The sequence below is a fragment of the Staurois parvus genome, unplaced genomic scaffold, assembly GCF_062004578.1.
Source record: "Staurois parvus isolate SC_StPar_1 unplaced genomic scaffold, SC_StPar_1.0 ptg000562l, whole genome shotgun sequence".
Classification (NCBI taxonomy): domain Eukaryota; kingdom Metazoa; phylum Chordata; class Amphibia; order Anura; family Ranidae; genus Staurois; species Staurois parvus.
In genome coordinates, this window is record NW_028318358.1 from 13491416 (window position 1) to 13510222 (window position 18807).

At 46.7% G+C, this 18807-nt stretch overlaps 1 protein-coding gene across 1 annotated transcript in view; it reads right to left on the reverse strand.

Moving 5' to 3' along the window:
• Positions 1-18807, reverse strand: part of LOC149450863 (hydroperoxide isomerase ALOXE3-like) — a 61219-nt gene that overhangs the window by 22242 nt on the left and 20170 nt on the right. The window contains exons 6-9 of the mRNA XM_089691362.1: positions 14875-15047; positions 13150-13293; positions 2821-3024; positions 156-242 (exon numbers count right to left, since the gene is read on the reverse strand). Of these exons, the coding sequence (XP_089547488.1) occupies positions 156-242; positions 2821-3024; positions 13150-13293; positions 14875-15047 (608 nt within the window). The remainder of the gene's footprint in view (positions 1-155; positions 243-2820; positions 3025-13149; positions 13294-14874; positions 15048-18807) is intronic.

An 18807-nucleotide genomic window follows, 5' to 3' on the forward strand; every position in this document is an offset into this window, starting at 1 on the left:
TAGAAATAAGAATTTCCAGAAGACTAAACTTTATTTTCTCCATTTAGATAATATTTTTTCAGTTGTGTATTTTATTGAATGTTCTGTTACTGACACCACTTGCTCTAGTCAACTGGAATAGCCAAACAAAATGTAACCAGTGCTTTGGTTCTTACTTGATCAAAGATGCCTCCTGGTCCGAGGAGTTTCGTTCTTGCAAAGGTATTTATTTCCAGTGTGTAGCGAAGGTGTGGAATTATAAGCTAGGAAAAAAAAAAAAAAAACTGTTAAAAGAGATTCAGCTGTATACGATATTTGCTTTAGGCTAGACATGCAAATCATTTTAGGGTACCTTACTTTGTAATTGCCTTCTAACAATTTAAATCCAAGATTTTCCCACCATGAAAAATCTATCTAACCTGGTTTCACTAGCATTAGGTATAAATGCCGAATCCCCATTTTAATGGAATGTTTTTGGAAAGGTCTCTGAAAAACAGGGTCTCACCAAGCATCCTATCAGTTGAAATGGGTCTGGTTCAAGGGAGGGATTTAGGAACGACCTTGCAGCTATGCCATTTAACAGAGCTCGGAGCAACCTTCATTGTGTGAAGCAGGCCATTGAAGGATTGTGATCTCCAGAACAGCAGCTTAGTGCGTCTCCGTTTAGATCTATACCAGCCAGGCTGAGTGTTCCTGCCCAGTGCCCATATACACAGAATATCTGCAGTCTCTAACCGTCTCCTGTAGTATGTCCGCAGTCTGACTGTCTCCGACAATAGGTCCCAGGGAAGCCCAGGCCTAAAGCTGTGCAAGGGGACCCAAAATTTCTGATTGCTGCCCTGGCACCATCAAGTAGGAAGTGATATCCAACTGCAGTGGTGTCGCCCCCATCCGTGCCAGCACACTGATCGGCTTGCCAGCACCAACCACATCATTTTCAGGGGTCAGTTTGGGGTGCACACCATGACTGTGCTGCTGACCTGAAACTAGCCTGCCCAGTGGCAGGCTTGACAGTAGAGAGCCTGTGGGGAGGAGGGGGTGGCATCATGATTTACTGTACCAGGTGACACCAACCCTATTGACACCACTAGCAATGACATCACTGTATAGCACATAACCTGTGCAGAGAGCTTAGCTCTGTAAGGGGCCCAGCAGGTCCTCCCACTACAGGCTGCCTGCAGAAAATTACAGGAGCAAGGCAGATGCAAGACCAGTCACCCTGCACAAAAATGAGAGAGCAGCAGTCACTGGTCTTTGTGTATTTTCTAGATATGTTCAGTAATCCTGTGTGTAGGATCTACCAGTAACAAAGCACACCAAACATTTAAGTAGGAATACACATTCCTATAGTATTTAGACAAAAACTGCTTTTTCAGTAGTTCAGTTTTAAAGAAGCAGCAATACACTTTCAATACCAAGGAGATATGGGAGCATGACGGTGGCTGTGCTCATGACCTTGACAGGCATTCCTATATAAAAAATCGGCCACAGAAGTACCCCTGCTACCCTGAAGTGAATGTCAGTAGGGGATGTTGGCTGTGGGATTACTGCATACAGGCTGAGATATTAGATTTCAACTTACATTTAAGTTTGAGCAACATACAAAAGATTTTAATTCACACTACAGTTCAGCTTTAAGTAAGAAAATCCTTATAGTTAATATTAGGCATGCATGTTTGAATTTACATCCAAACAAGTAGTTGAACTTTCAAAATCTTTGTACATCTTCCAACACAATAGCAAGAGAAGCATATTTAGAGAGCATTTTACCCATAACATGATCAAAACGAATGTTCTTTAGCAAGCAACATACATTCCACATTATTAATTATGCTACTAAAAATTAGTGTGTGCTGCAAATTGCCCCCAGCATGGTTCCCGTTTCTTCTTGCTGGAGGCTGCCATTTTGCTGAAGGGCAGAGTCCAAGCAGCAGTAAAGCTTTAGGCAGATCAGCCTCTACATTTTCAAGACAGTGCCAAATATAGAGAGCAACTGAGCATGTGTAGAACACCATGACACTGTTGGCTGCTGCACCAATAGGACCACTTTAGGTTTGTCCTCATTACAGCTCACTTGGCAATAGGAGACCCCCCCCCCCCCCACATCTACAGGCAACAGCTTCTATCTGCTGGTCATTGTTTCCATAATACAGCACTGCTTTAAGTTGACACTATTACAATCCGGGGAGTACTATGATACACACGTGACCACAATGTTTCTATACCCAGGAACACAGTTTACGCACATCTGATATTATGGTTTATTTTCATAATTTTTTTATGCATTTTTAGAGAGAACATGACATCATGGGGTGGGGCCAGGCTCATCTTACTTCACTCTGATTGGTGGATGGTTTTCTAAAATAGTTCTCCAGCTTCTGTCACAAGCTGGATGAAGGGGTCCTGCGAGACTCTGAAACATTGCCTTGCTGTAACTATGCGATCGTTCAATAAAAAACTATTGGACCCATATTGGTGATCCTTTGTGTGCTGGTGCCATCCTCCCTTGCTGATCCTTACGTTCCTAACATTACCCAGTCCATATCAGTATAGATATCCAGCATGATATTTTCCCCCATCTTATGCGTTTCCAAAGGGTTCCATTAGTTTTTTTGAGCAGTGTATAAATAAAAACGCACGCTAAAACAAATCTGTTCAACCAAAGTTTTGCCTATACACAATTCAACTATTGGATCCTACAATCCTTTACCAAAAGGTCTGCAATTAAGATGCTTTGCCTTACACCATGCTATTACACCATGAATTGCTTTCAATTCTGCCAATGAACAGTAAAATATCTGTCAAACATCTCAATGAAAGTAATTCCAGACTTTTTTTCACCTTATACACTGGGTGCCCCATTGGAAGTTGCCTCGTAGTTGCAATTGAGAAGACCTCAGCTAAGAGATGGGTGCGGAGAAGGTGAGCGTCAGCTTCATGTACCTGGAAATCAGCACTACGCACCCAGATCTTGGCCAATAACCAGTCATATTCCGAGTCGCTGGGCAAAAAGATGGGAACATTTTTTCCAGGGGTCTGAGATAACTGGAATACAAAAAAAGATACAGGATTTACTGGCCACAAAATATGATAAAAAAACCAAACCCTATAGTTTACTTTTAATTGATTATATTACATTTAGAGATGAGCGAATCAAACATGACAAAGTGGAATTCATTTCGAAGATTAGGAAAAATTCGATTCGCGCCGAATCCGAAAATTAGCAAACTTCGGGTGCACGAATCGAATTTTCCCAAAAATGGCAGCGACATGTGTGGCGACGGAGCGGGGATCTCTGGGAAGGCGCGCAGACAAGGCGCGCTGACCCATAATGCATTCATTCATGACATGTGATCGCATTAGCCAATCAGCAGCCAGCACTGTGTAATGGTGGAGCTATAAATCGCGGCCATCTTAGAATTCTCCATTAGCCTCCGGTCATTCAAGAGAGACAGACCTCTGTGTATTAGGGACAGAGTTAGGGCCACAGAGACTTTAGGGCCACAGAATCGTTACTCAGGGCCACACAATCGTTACTCAGGGACAGAAACAGAATTGTTACTCAGGGACACAGAATCGTTGAATTAAAGAGTATGTCAGACAACACGCAGAGGAGTGGCAGAGGAGGCAATGTTTCAGGAGCGAGCAGACGTGGCAGCAGAGGAAGGGGTCGAGGCAGCACTAGTCGCAGCCAGAGGCCAGTGCTCCCGGTGTCATCCAGCGGTCGTGTCTCCACCGACAACCCTGCCGTCATCGATTGGTTGGCTCGGTCGTCTTCCTCTTCCCAGGTCACCTCTGACACCTACAGCCAACGGTCGGTGGGTACGTCAGACACAACCGTTAGTTGGCATGGCCCGGGAGCAAGCCCACTGAAATCACGTGTCCTCTACCTGCCCCTGTCCTTTGGCGTTCCCTCACCAAGCGAAGTATCGCATGCTGTGGGCTCAGCCCCACTGTACAGTGAGGAAGAGCTAACAGAGGGCGGTCAGGAACGGGGGGAGACATCCGCCTCAGCAGCCAGGCGAAGAAGTACTGGCGAGGAGAGTGGCTCGGTAGCCGGTCTAGAGACAGGTCTGTCTCCTGACCCACACGCAGCCGAGGGGGGTAGTAGTGAGGCGGAGACCCTAATTGATGAGGCTGATCGCACTTGGCAGCCTCGTCGTCATCAGGCTATTGCTTCCGCATCATCAGGAGAAGAGGGTGCCAGCTTGACAGCGAGCAAAACAGTCGGTGGGTTGCCCAGGAGGCAGCAGGGTCACAGCAGTGACAGTGGAGGCAAACGGCCACGGAGTAGAGCACCAGCTCCACTGCAGCCTACCACCACGGCCAATAGTGGTGCCGGTGTGCACGGAGGAAGTAGCAGTCAGCCAGTGAGGAGTAGCGGGGGCAAAGTTTCCTACTCGGCGGTGTGGCAATTTTTCGTCAAGCCGCCCGAGGAAGTAAACGTAGCCGTATGTCGACTATGTGGCCAGAAAGTCAAGCGTGGCCAGGGGGCCCATGTTGGGACTACAGCGTTGCGTCAGCATATGCAGCGTCGCCATTCGGTGGCCTGGGAAAACCGTGATAAAGATACGGCGGTTCTGCCTGCCCCAGCCCCATCACCCGCTCCGTCACCCGACGTCAATCGCCCTCTATCAGCCAGTCAAGGCTCCAACACCTCTGCTGAGGGGAGTTGTCGCTCGTTGGCATCTTCCGCGCGTTCAGATGCTCCTTCTCCTGCTACTCTTCACGGATTCCGTCAGCAGTCTCTTGGAATCAGTTTCCAAGAGACAACAGTTTGCGAGCACGCACCCGACGGTGCAGAAGCTGAACGTCCTCCTGTCCAAGTTGCTGGTGCTGCAGTCCCTCCCTTTCCAAGTGGTGGACTCAGCACCTTTCCGAGAAATGGCTTGTGCCGCGCCGCGGTGGAGAGTGCCAAGCCGGCATTTCTTCGCCAAAATGGCAGTGCCAGCCCTGCATTCACATGTAGAAGAGATGGTGGGCCAGTCTTTGAGCATGTCGGTCTCTGCCAAAGTGCACGGCAGCGCCGACGTGTGGAGCTGTAACTACGGTCAGGGACAGTACATGTAATTTACGGCCCACTGGGTGAACGTGGTGCCAGCACAGCCGCACCAGCAACTTGGACAGGTCACGCCACTTTTGCACGTCCTTGGTCCAGCAAAGATGTCCGCCTCTACCACCTCTTCTTCCGCCGTGTCCTCAGCCGCCACCCCCGTGCCAAGTCCCATTACCCGACCGGCATATCACATGTGCAGGGCGCAACGGTGTCACGCTGTGCTGCACCTGGTATGCCTTGGCGAACGTAGTCGCACAGGGGAGGAACTTCTGAGTGTAATGAACAGAGAAATCGACAGATGGCTGTCTCCGCGCAAACTGAAAATCGGAACCATGTTGACCGACAACGGAAAGAACATTGTGTCTGCCCTGCATCAAGAAAGGTTGTGCCATGCGCCATGCATGGCTCACGTGTTCAATCTGGTTGTCAAGCGGTTCCTAAAATCCACCATCCCACTGCAAGACATCCTTAAAATGTCACGTAAACTTTGCATGCATTTCAGCCATTCCTACACCGCAAAGCACACCCTCCTTGAGCTGCAGCGGCAGAACGGAATTCCACAGCATCGCCTGATCTGCGACGTTGCAACAAGGTGGAATTCAACCCTACATATGTTAGACCGCCTTTACGAACAGCGAAAGGCCATCACCGATTTCCTGATGTTACAAGCGGATAAAGGTACTCCCCTGTGTAACTTAGATGTCAGCCATTGGCAGCTCATGCGTGACACCTGCCGCTTGCTCAGGCCCTTTGAGGAGGCCACGCTATTCGTGAGTCGGCAGGACTATGGGATGAACGACGTCATTCCTCTGTTGCACGTCCTGGAACAAATGCTGTTAACAATGGCTGGTCAGGGTGTGGTAGACGTGGCGCACAGATCTCAACGCCACATGACCCCTGTGGGGGCAGGACAGGAAGAAGGAGGAGGTAGGAGGACATTGGTGCTCAGGAATTATTGAGTGAAATGGGTGGTTTTTCCACTCAGCGGACAGGAGTGGAGGAGCAGGAGCATCTGGTAGAGGAGGAGGAGACAGAGGACCCAGACGCACCGTGGCAGTATGCTGTGGAGATGGAAGCAGGGAGTCCCTCGCATTCCTTGGCACAAATGGCCCATAGCATGCTCGGTTGCTTGCGTAGCGACAGCCGAATAACCATCAGACAGAGGGATGACTTTTGGCTGTCCACCTTGTTGGACCCTCGCTACCGTTCAAAAATGGTGGCCTTTTTCACACCTGCTGAGAGGGAGGCCAAAATAACGTACTATAAAAACCACCTATGTAGTCAGTTGGTCTCTGCCTTTCTGCGCCAACGTCCATCCTCACACTGTGGGCCCTGTGCGCTCGCGTTCCGCTGCCATGGCAGCAGGGGAGGGGTGGGGTGGTAGGAGCAGTGGCAGCTCCACCAGCAGCGGCTGCCTCAGTCTGCAGTCGATGAGTAGCTTTCTTCACCAGCGCAGTGAGGAAACTACTAACCAGCCACAGCAGCAGCATCAGGTGGACCTGGAGCAGGACCTCAAACAGGCTCGGGCCTACTTGGACAGCACCCTGCCAACCGAGGTAGACAATCCCCTTGACTACTGGGCAACGAAACTTGACCTTTGGCCCCAACTAGCTGAATCTGCCCTTGAAAGGCTGTCATGCCCGGCCAGTAGCGTGGCATCGGAGCGCGTGTTTAGTGCGGCAGGAGGTATTGTAACTCCGGAGGACACGACTGTCCACCCAAAGTGTGGAGAGACTCACGTTTGTGAAAATGAATCAGGCGTGGATTAGTCTGGATTTCAAACCACCAGTTCCTGACACAACTGACTAAATCTGCCATGAATCATGCCCCAAACATGTTATTTTTAACATAGGCCTCTGTATGGCCTTCAATTTAAGCTGCTTACGCTTCGCCACTCTGCCATGGGCCCCTGTACCGCCTCCTCATGCTGCTGCCAGGTCCAGAGTGTGTCATGGGTCCCTGTACGGCCTCCCATTGCTGCTGTCTCCATCGTCACACTCTGCCATGTGCCACTTTCAGGTCTCCTCACACTGCTGGTGGGTTCCATTTTGTCAGGGTGCTGTATGGCCTCCCATTGCTGCTGCCAGGCCCGTAATCTACCATGGGCCCCCGTACCGACTCCTCATGCTGCTGCCAGGCCCGTAATCTGTCATGGGCCCCTGTACCGCCTCCTCATGCTGCTGCCAGGTCCACAGTGTGTCATGGGTCCCTGTACAGCCTCCCATTGCTGCTTTCTCCATCGCCACACTCTGCCATGTGCCACTTTCAGGTGGGTTCCATTTTGTTATAGGGTGCTGTATGGCCTCCCATTGCTGCCTCCTCCACCGCCACACTGTGGCTCCACACTCTGGTTTTGGCCCCGTGACTGCCCAAATGAGTGAAGTGTGCGGTGATTAAGATTGACGGCACTCATCTGCATGTCATACTGACCGACAGTATTATTTCTCTTCCCCAGCAGACTCCAAGGGCATTTAAATTAAAGGTAGTGTTCTGCACTAATATAAAGGCTCTCTGAAGCCTAGAAACACCCTTTTTATAAGTTAAATTCGCAGCGAATATATTCGACTCGAATATATTCTGCGAATTCGCCGAATCGAATTTTTGAATAATTCGCTCATCTCTAATTACATTGATAGATTTTTATAATGGGTCAGGCATGACAAACTCTGAAAACGTGTTTTACTCAGCAAGGACAGCTGAAGAAAAAGGAAGGGAAGAAAGGAGGAACCTAGAACAGATCAGCCTTGGTAAACAGTCTATAACAGAGCTGCTTGGGCAAGGGGGACCTTGGAACACATCAGTCTGATTATAAGAGGAGCCTGGAACTAAACAATTTAGTGAGTCTGGAACAGAGCAGGCTGGAAAAGAATCTACAAAACAGTGTAGGGAAAGGGGGACCCTAGCCCAGCACAACATCAGGAGAGGAGTTATTCAGGTGGCAGAAAAATGGTAGCAACATGACAAGTGACAAAAAGCTAAACTCTCCTTCAGCCTTATCTTAGAAATAACAAAATGGCCGTATAAGATTTTAGTAGTACCTGGGATACCCATGTATTTCCAAAAAGTCTAACATCCTGCTGGTGCCTCTGACCGAAACAGTGAGGTGAGGATGAAACTCAAACCCCAGCTCCTTACACTAGGTTATACATTTTTTAAAAAATCCTACCCCCAGAAAAAAAAAAAAAAAAAAAAAATTAGAAAAAAACTCCACTTCGTGTATAAAAATGGCCTGTTCATAAAGGACAATTTAAGTAATTGTGTTCTTTGCTTAACTGTTCATGAGACTACAGTTTCACCAGCTCTCGCGTGCCTATCCAGCTTCCTGCACATTTCTATGGGCTTATGCGAGAAGTGCCTCACTAACCAGTTGTAAGGAGTGGGGTGCATATAAGTGTGCCATACTAGAGGGGGCAGACTCAGGGTGCTCTTCAGAAATAACAAATGTGATGAAGAGCCTTATATGCAGATTACCCGATTTTATTCCTGGGTGATACCCACTAGCCTCCTTTAGATCACTTACACATTTGGGTTCTCTGAAATAAATAGTGGGGATAAATCCACCCTGCTACCCAATGATCCATTGACAACCCCTACCCGACTGTGCTCAGTATATTAAAGTGATATTAGTGGTATTAGTGGCTCTTTGTTTTTAAATAACAAACATTTCATACTTATGTGCAACGGTTTTTCACAGAGTAGCCCAAATACTCTTCTCAGGTCCCCTGATGGTGGCTTCTGGCCCCTCCTCACTGCCAAGTGCCCCAATAACAGATCTCATTTATAGGAAGGGCCACTCCAGGATTAGGCGAACAACCCAGCAGCTTCTGAACGATGAGGGTTGTCTAGCCATCCCACATCAATGGAGTTACTTTGTAGCTTCTCAGCTACAACCAGGGGCGGACTGACAACTCATGGGGCACCGGGTCCTTGCCCAAACTCAAAAAAGCTTATGAAAAAGGGTACCAGGGGCATCTCATGGGGCCCCCCTACTGACCCCAGGCCCTCGGCAGTGCCAGAGTTTCCAAATGGTCAGTCCGCCCCTGGCTACAACAACTGGTGGGGGTCTTCTAGTGTTAATTGGCATAACTAACCAATCAGTACTGTTACCCTGTATGTAAAATACATGGTTACTGGAGGCCCTAGAAGTAGGCTTCTTGTCAAACAGTTCTGACCACTTGATCCTGTTTCTTTTATTTAGGTTGTAGGCTTCTTTTATATTGGATCTAAATATGAAAGCTTTAATGCTTTCACCCATGAGAAAAGCACTATTTACCAGAACCCAACATATTATGCATCTCCATCACCTGAATACTGATTCCACTCAAATCATTTCAGAGACTCAGGGAACAATTTCAACTCCCACAAAATAGTTTCTCCAATTCAGACATGCATCATCAACGCAATGAAAGACATTTCCTCTGAGACCTCACAATGTTTCCCTATGTAAAGAAGATCTATTTTCTGTCATTGTGGGCTGTAACTCCACCTCTCAAAAAGCTGAAAGATATTAGCTTTCCCATGGGGGGGTTTACAGCCTGCACTGAGCCGTGACCCCCCCTCCCTCCATTCTGCAGCTGCTGTTTCCTCATCTCTCCTCATTTTAAAGTGTCCAAAGCTGCAACTTGCTATTCAGTTTACAGACAGACTGGAAACTGTCAGCTTGTGCTGTGAATGATTGCAGCTCGAGAAGACACCAGCTGACAACAGCATACACTGGCTACCACACTAGTCCAATATTGCCTAGTATAATAGCTATTGTTCGGTATTTTCAGCTTGTGTTTTTGTGAATGGGACCTCTTTTGTCCAACTGCAATCATTCACAAACACAAGCTGACAGTTTCTACCCTCTATTCCCCTTTATAGCATTTTGCAGCTTGGAATTCTGTGTAAAATAGAGGAGAGTTGAGGAGACAAGACAGCACAGATGTTGTGGCAGTTTGGGAGAAGCAGGGGTAGGGGCTGTGCAAGCTCTGTGTGCACTGCCTGTCATATCCCTCTAATCCTGAGCTGTCACTCAGAACTCCCTCTCCGTTCCTCAGTGGCATCAGATAACTAGGTGGGTGACCAGGCCATCTGACAACACAGCTCAGCAACCCCTGCACAGATTTAGATGGGGACAAATGCTATGTGCACAGAATCTCCTGGGGTGTTTAATAATCTTTTCTTCTAGTGATCTTTAAGCTAGTAGACCAGACTGAGTAGATAAAGACTCATTTCCACTATTTACACCACCATACTTCTTTCAATGCATAATCTATTGTAATTTAATTTATAGTTTCCGAGCATGCAGGGTCTTGGTCACTTCATTGTTTTCGTACAAATACAGTGGTGTTCAAAATAGCAGTGTGTTGAAAAAAGTGAATAAAGCTCAAAATCCTTCTAATAGCTTTTATTTCCATACACACAAATGCATTGGGAACACTACACATTCTATTCCAAATCAATATGAAGAAAAATATTTGTGTTACTCTAAAAAAAAAAAAAAAAAAAAAAAAAAAAATTGAAGAAAAGTGAATATTAGACTGTTCAAAAAAAATAGCAGCGTTTGTATTCTTCTGTACAAACTCAAACATTCACTATATAAACTTAAAAATGTTTGAAAATTTTGCTTTCCTTTGAATCACTTAATATTTAGTTGTATAAGCACGGTGACTCCATGCAACACAGATGTATAGCAGTTCTCAACCAACTTCTGGCACCTGTGAACAGGTATTCCAGCCCAGGATGATTGGACTACATTCCACAGTTCTTCTCTTTCTTGGTTTTGCCTCAGAAACTGCATTTTTGAGGTCACCCCACAAGTTTTCTATTGGATGAAGATCCAGGGATTGGGCTGGCCACTCCATAACGTCAATCTTGTTGGTCTGGAACCAAGATGTTGCACGTTTACTGGTGTGTTTGGGTTCGTTGTCTTGTTGGAACACCCATTTCAAGGGCATTTCCTCTTCAGCATGGCCTCTTCAAGTATTCTGATGTATTCAAACTGATCCATGATCCCTGGTATGCAATAAATAGGCCCAACACCGTAGTATGAGAAACATCCCCATATCATGATGCTTGCGCAACCATGCTTCACTGTCTTCACAGTGTACTGTGGCTTGAATTCAGTGTTTGGGGGTCATCTGACAAACTGTCTCCGGCCACTAGATCCAAAAAGAACAATCTTACTTTCATCAGTCCACAAAATGTTGCACCATTTCTCTTTAGGCCAGTCAATGTGCTCTTTGGCAAATTGTAACCTCTTCAGCACGTCTTTTTTTCAACAGTGGGACTTTGTGGGGGCTTCTTGCAGACAGCTTGGCTTCACATAGGAGTCTTCTAATTGTAACAGTACTCACAGGTAACTTTACACCTTCTTTGATCTTCCTGGAGCTGATTGTTGGCCGAGTCCTTGCCATTTTGGCTATTCTATCCATTCGAATGGTAGTTTTTTGGTTTATTCCACATCTTTCAGATTTTGGCTGCCATTTTAACCACTTGCCTACCAGGCACTTATACCCCCTTCCTTACCAGGCCAATTTTCAGCTTTCAGCGCTGCCGCACTTTGATTGACAATTGCGCGGTCATGCAACATTGTACCCATATGAAATTTTGATCATTTTTTTCTCGCAAATAGAGCTTTTTGGTGGTATTTAATCGCCACTGGGCGCTTTACTTTTTGCGCTATAAATAAAAAAAAGTCTTTTATAAAGTTTCAAATTTTTTTTCAAACAGGTATTTTTTCTCCTTCACTGATGTGCGTTGATGAGGCAGCACTAAAGGGCACTGATATGCAGCACTGACTGGCACAACCCCTGGGCACTGACTGGTGGCACTGGTTGGCACAGGTGGGTGCACTGCAGAGTGGCACAGGTGGGTGCACTGCAGAGTGGCACAGGTGGGTGCACTGCAGAGTGGCACAGGTGGGTGCACTGCAGAGTGGCACAGGTGGGCAGAGCTAGTGGGCGCACTGCTGGGCGGAACTTGCGGGTGTCACTGCTGGGCACTGATCATCATTGCCCTGATCCTGATGATCGGTGCCGATCCCCGCTCTGACAACTGCCGGTTCTTGGCAGTACTTTCCTCACGATCTGACAGCGTGAGGAAAGTGCAGCCGAGAACCGGCACTTGCATTTCCCTGTGATCAGCGTGTCATTGGGCACCGCTGATCACGTGGTAAAAGGCCGCTGTGATTGGCCTTTTACCACATCACGTGATCAGCTGTGTCCGTAGGACATAGCTATCACGGAGATCGCCGGGTGCGCGCCCCCTGGGGCGCGCAGGAGAGCGCGTTCTGGGAGGACGTCATATGACGTCCACCCAGAACTGGACGGCCGCGGTGAAGCCGTCATTCGGCTATGCGCGGTCGGCAAGAGGTTAAAGCATATGCGATCATTTTAGCTGAGCAGCCTATCATTTTCTGCACTTCTTGTTACATTTTCCCCTCTCCAATCAACTTTTTAATCCAGGTACGCTGTTCTTCTGAAGAACGTCTAGACAGACCCATTTTCCTCAGAATTTGAGAGAAATGCACTGTAACCACAACATTTGTACAACATTTGCTGCCTTCCTTAAATAAGGGCAATAATTGCCACCTGTTTTTCAAAGAATGAATGACCTCACTAATAGAACTCCACACTGCTATTATTTTGAACAAGCCCCTTTCAATTAGTGATTCAATTACACAGAATCAGCAGCATGCATGTCATGACTGTTAGGTCTGTTGGATTTCTATTACTCTACTACACCTGCTAGTAAATTTGCCATGTGGAAATATCATTTCTACCAAAAACAGTGATCAGGTTAGCGATTTCTGACTGCCATTTTGAACACAACTGTACTATACTAATTACAGGAAAAAAAAAAAATTAGTTATATTATGAGAAAAATTTTCATGTTTGTCCCTTCTGATGTTTTCACATGAACTGTTCTGATTGGCTTTTGAAAGCTGTGTACTAATGATCAGATTATCGGATATCACTACAAATGCGTTTTTTCCTAACAATATTCTAGTGATGGGTACAAGGCTTAAAGCTATAGATCTTTTTTCAAGTTACAATTTTAAAGTTTAATTATGTACAAATTTAATATTGCAGAAATGCAGTTATGGATATAAATAACTAAAGTGAAAATACCTGGATGGCAATTGGGACAAGCTTATCCTGAGGATTCTTCCACAGTAGACACATTGGAGCTGCTATGTATTGTTGTTTTCCATTGATGGTATTAGCAGGAACACCCTGGAGAGCTTCATAATCTGCCAGGAAAATGTGACCATTCTGAAAGGTAACAAATATGAAATCTGCAATGAAGATTTAATTTAGTCTAGTCATGCACAAAAGCAAATTATTTTGTTACGTAGGATCAAACCACTGAGCTAATTTAAAGGGGAACGTTACTCTCAATCACCATTGACTTAACCCTTATGCTGCTAGCATCAAATAGGAAATTATATCATTTACTTCTTTTAAACCTTTTACATTTCTTCAGTTACTTCCTGGTTTCCAGACCTATGCAAATTATGTCATACATCCCAGGATCCTTCAGGAGGGATGGAGGGGGTTTTCTTAGCTAAGCACACTCTCCTGCCTCCATGCCTGAGCTAAGGGCAGATAGATTCCAGGAAGTAAATGCTACATGAATCTGCCCTTACTCAAGATGGTCATTGCCAGAAATGTTAGGGGGTGTTTTCCAAGTGATTGTTCAGCAAAATAAAGCATGGACACATGGATGGATGGGTAAGTTTGCTTTGAATATTGAAAATGAATTTGTTTTTGGTTTGTAATGGTCAGATGCAATGTAGCCCTGCTGTAACCTCCCTGGCGGTATTCCCGAGTGTAGCTCGGGGTAAACTTTCAGTACCACAAGCGGTAACCCCAAGCTATACTCAGGCTTATCATGCGGCGCTGCTCCGGGATCTGTTCACTTACCTTGTCCTGCGCTCCTGCGATGTCCCTCCTGCAGTGTCCCCAGCAATGTCGGCATCTATCTTCTGGGTTCCGTCCCCTGCAACATCGGGACGTACGGGGGACGGAACGGCAGGAAATTTTAAAGTGACAAAAAGTGACACTAAAATCACACAGTAAAACATTGTATCAAACCATTTCACATACATTTTGTCCCTAGTGCTTTGTCCTGTGTCCTGCCTGCATTTTTACTGTGCTTTCTGCCTGGAACAGAAATGTCCATGGCGTCCAAAAAGCATCCCTTTAGGTCAAAATCGGTTTTAGACCAGATAGAGAACAGCGATAGTAAATCAGAATCACTTGCAGAATTGAGCGATAATGATTCATGGGGAAATTAGTCAGACACTGAAAACGATTTTGCAACTTTGCTCAGTGATGTGGAAACTTGGCGCTATATTTCAAGTTTCAGTGTTTTTGGTTTGATTATATTATTGAATTAAAATTATATTTATTAAATTATAATTTATGATTTTGGGTTTCACATTGTAACATACCCGGGATGTTTACTAGACTCGTTCGCACAGATTTCAGTGAGTTATTCCTAAAAATTACAGGCCTACAATAAAAAAAAAAAAAAAAAAAAGGCACCGCTTTGAGCACAGAAATATGGACATAATCAGACTGCTAGGGAGGTTAAAGCGTATGTAAAGTTAAAACATTTTCTTTTGGATAGAATACATATCGATTAGAACTTCTGAAGATTCAGGTTTCTCCTCACTTCATTTTGTGTCTGAGACAGGAAGTGAATGGAAATCTCCCCAAAGGGACACAGATGGCCAAACAAAGGGTCTCAAAACTTTACTGTATCCAAATAAAAAAATGTTGGCTATACATACAATTTAATACCAGTTTATTTTATAATTACATCCAGAGCTCCACACCAGATAACTTCACCTGGAGTTCTCTCTCTAGGTTTGTGCAAGCTCCCAAGAATGGAGCCACCATGTGGTCAGTAACTGGGAAGTTCCCTGGAACTTTAGCACATTTCTTTATCAGTGTGGGGTTAATCCCATTTAGATATTGGCTTCCGAAGAAAGAATCCTCCTTCCATATCTTACTCACTATATCTGAAATATAAGAATTGTAAAAATTAAGGCATATCTATGGTCAAAATGTAAAATCAGATATTCATTTCTACATTGAATTCCAGTTATTTCTTGCATACCTCTATTAACCATTTTCCCGCCGCCCTAGAGCAGAAATACTGCTAAAGCAGGGGTCCTCAAACTTTTTAAACAGGGGGCCAGTTCACTGTCCCTCAAACCGTTGGTGGGCCGGACTATAGTTTAACAAAAAAAAAAAAACTATGAACAAATGTGGACACGGTACAGGAGATGACCAGAGACTGCGGACATACAACAGCGGTGGGAATACTGGCCTGGCCGCTCCATAAAACGCACAGACATTTCCCCCCCAAGTGTGTCTTATGGAGCGAAATATACGGTAAATGCAGGACACCTTGTTGGGTCAGATCTGTGTACAATGAGGAGAGAGCGCGAGACGGGGGAGGAGAGAGCGCGAGACGGGGGAGGAGAGAGCGCGAGACGGGGGAGGAGAGAGCGCGAGACGGGGGAGGAGAGAGCGCGAGACGGGGGAGGAGAGAGCGCGAGACGGGGGAGGAGAGAGCGCGAGACGGGGGAGGAGAGAGCGCGAGACGGGGGAGGAGAGAGCGCGAGACGGGGGAGGAGAGAGCGCGAGACGGGGGAGGAGAGAGCGCGAGACGGGGGAGGAGAGAGCGCGAGACGGGGGAGGAGAGAGCGCGAGACGGGGGAGGAGAGAGCGCGAGACGGGGGAGGAGAGAGCGCGAGACGGGGGAGGAGAGAGCGCGAGACGGGGGAGGAGAGAGCGCGAGACGGGGGAGGAGAGAGCGCGAGACGGGGGAGGAGAGAGCGCGAGACGGGGGAGGAGAGAGCGCGAGACGGGGGAGGAGAGAGCGCGAGACGGGGGAGGAGAGAGCGCGAGACGGGGGAGGAGAGAGCGCGAGACGGGGGAGGAGAGAGCGCGAGACGGGGGAGGAGAGAGCGCGAGACGGGGGAGGAGAGAGCGCGAGACGGGGGAGGAGAGAGCGCGAGACGGGGAGGAGAGAGCGCGAGACGGGGGAGGAGAGAGCGCGAGACGGGGGAGGAGAGAGCGCGAGACGGGGGAGGAGAGAGCGCGAGACGGGGGAGGAGAGAGCGCGAGACGGGGGAGGAGAGAGCGCGAGACGGGGGAGGAGAGAGCGCGAGACGGGGGAGGAGAGAGCGCGAGACGGGGGGGGGAGAGCGAGACCTCCTCTGGAGGTTAAGTGGTTAAGCTGAAGGATCTTGAAGTTTGTAAACTTACTTTGTGAAGTATATGCTCCCACACATTTACTTCCTTGAATTCTATGACACATTCCCTATGCCCTGTGAGTAAGCATGTGTCACACATTTCACAGAGCCTGCCTTCTGAACTACAGAGGTGCTGATGGGAGGAGTTTCATGAGGACGAATCAAAACAGGAATCACTGCTTGCAGGCAGCAAGGTACCATGGGATTTGTAGTCCTTAGAATTTCTATTTTAACATTAGAGAAGCTGCAAAGCATGCAGGGAATCCTGGAAGTTCTGGAAAGATTGCCAGCTGATAGGCACCACTCACAATATGAAAGGATTTTTCACGTAAGCTTATATTGGATTGTCCAATTTAACTGTTAAGAGATTGGAGTGCAGACCAAAATTATTTTGTCCATTGAACTCCCTTATACATGCTACACTATGGGGTGTGCGTTCTCTCTCTCATTTTACACAGGTTTGCAGCGTCAGCCCACGCAGCTCAGCAGCAGCACCCTCTTAGTTATTGCAACTTTTGGATTGTTTTTTTAATCTAGGCTACCCACTTTTAGACATTATATCCAGTACTTTTTTCAGTATGACTGCTGTGGAACACAGTTCCGGCACCTCCAGGACTGAATGTATGTAATGGCAGGGGGTGTTGGAGGGTCTATTGATGCTGGCTGCTGGGGGATCTATTGTCACTGGAGTGAATCTATTTTTGCATGGCAGTCTTTCGTTGCTTGGAGGTGGGTAAGGGGTGGAACCAAGTCTTTTGGTGCTTGGAGGTTGGGGGGGGGGGGCAGAAGTGACTCAAAAGGGGAAAGTTTCTGCACCTAGTCTTAGAAAAAAAAGCCTGATTATAGCCATATTGCTTTTTCACTGTTTGTATATTTTTAGAGTTAGATGTATGTTGAACTCCTGAATTCATTTCTCAGCCTCATTTTTAGGATTTTATGGTTTTTTTATCACTCACACAATCCTAATCAGGCTCTGAAAAGTGCTTAGCTGGTGGAGAGCCTTATTGGGCTCATCACAGCTATTTAAATGACAGGTGATATTTTCCTGGGAGTGAGCGCAGTTTGTCTCACAGGTTCCCTGTCACACTATCCACTTTGGCTTTCCTCCCTCCAATTTAACTGTTTGTATTACAATCCTGATATTATAAAATCAAAGTGCATGTTGTGACTATAGCTTTCCTTTAATGCGATTGTAAACCTAATTTTTTTTTTAATAACAAACATGTCATACTTACCTGCTCTGTGCAAAGGCTTTGTACAAAGCAGCCCTGATTCCTCTTTTCAGGTCCCCTGCCAGTGCTCCTGCCTCCTCCCCCTGTCCAGTGCCCCCATAGCAAGTCACCTATGGGGGCACTTGTTCAGGCTCACTCCTGATGTGCGTTTTTTGTCCCCATTTAAACACAGCATAGCACTTCCCCACCCCACACTCTCTACTTACTGGCTGTGAATTATAGCAGTGGGAGCAAATGGCTCTAGCTACTGCCCTAATGTCCTGTGAGGAAAGAGGAGAGAGACGCTGCTCTTGGGCACAGCTCAAGATCAAGACTGAGTAAAGGTAAGTGCAAAGGTGGCTGGGAGGAAGGGCAGTTCTGCACACAGGTCTTACTTTAATGCAGAGAATGTATTAATGTAAAAAACCTTCAGCCTGTACAACCACTAAGATTTCCTTTTTTAAAAGTAGCAGCTACAGAGAGTAGTCAAGTGTACAAGTGGCTTAAAGTGTAACTAAAGGCAAATTTATTTTCAGGTTAGTTTTGGATAGAGTGGAGAGGGCTTAGATTTGCTTTGCTCCTGTCAGCTAAACAGGGTTTTTAGGGGGCTCAAAAGGTGAAGATGAATACACTATATTGCCAACAGTATTGGGACACACACACACGAACTTTAATGGTATCCCAGTCTTAGTCCATAGGGTTCAGTATTGAGTTGGCCTACCCTTTGCAGTTATGTCTTGGTATGCTGATGCCTTAACCACTTCCCACCGGCCGTTGTATATGAACGGCCGGACGGTGGCACTGCAGGGTCGGGTGGCCGTCTATAAACTGCCTCCCCGCACCCTGCTTGTGCGCGCTCCCTGGGAGCGCGCAGCACCGCGATCCGGTGCCCGCTGTGTCCTCCGGACACAGTGAAACACCGATCGTCGGACGGGACCTCTGTACGAGGTCCCGATCATGTGATCACTGATTGGCCAATCAGTGATCACATGCAAAGTAGTAAGCAAGATGTCACTTCTGACATAATTGTTTACTATGTGTGAAATCTGTGAATGATCACAGAGGTCACATGGTACAAGGCTATTCACAAAAGCCTTGTACCATGTGACAAGCTATGACCAATCACAGCTCACTCAGTTCTTTTCAATGAGTGCAAGAATGCACACAGAGAAAGAAATGATTACTTTTATATCCTATATGGGTGTAAAAGCAATCAGTGTAAAAAAAAAAAAATCTTCATCACCCCTCACAAGTAGTACAGTGTCACCATGGTGACACTGTACTACTAGGGTGACAGTATGTAAAAA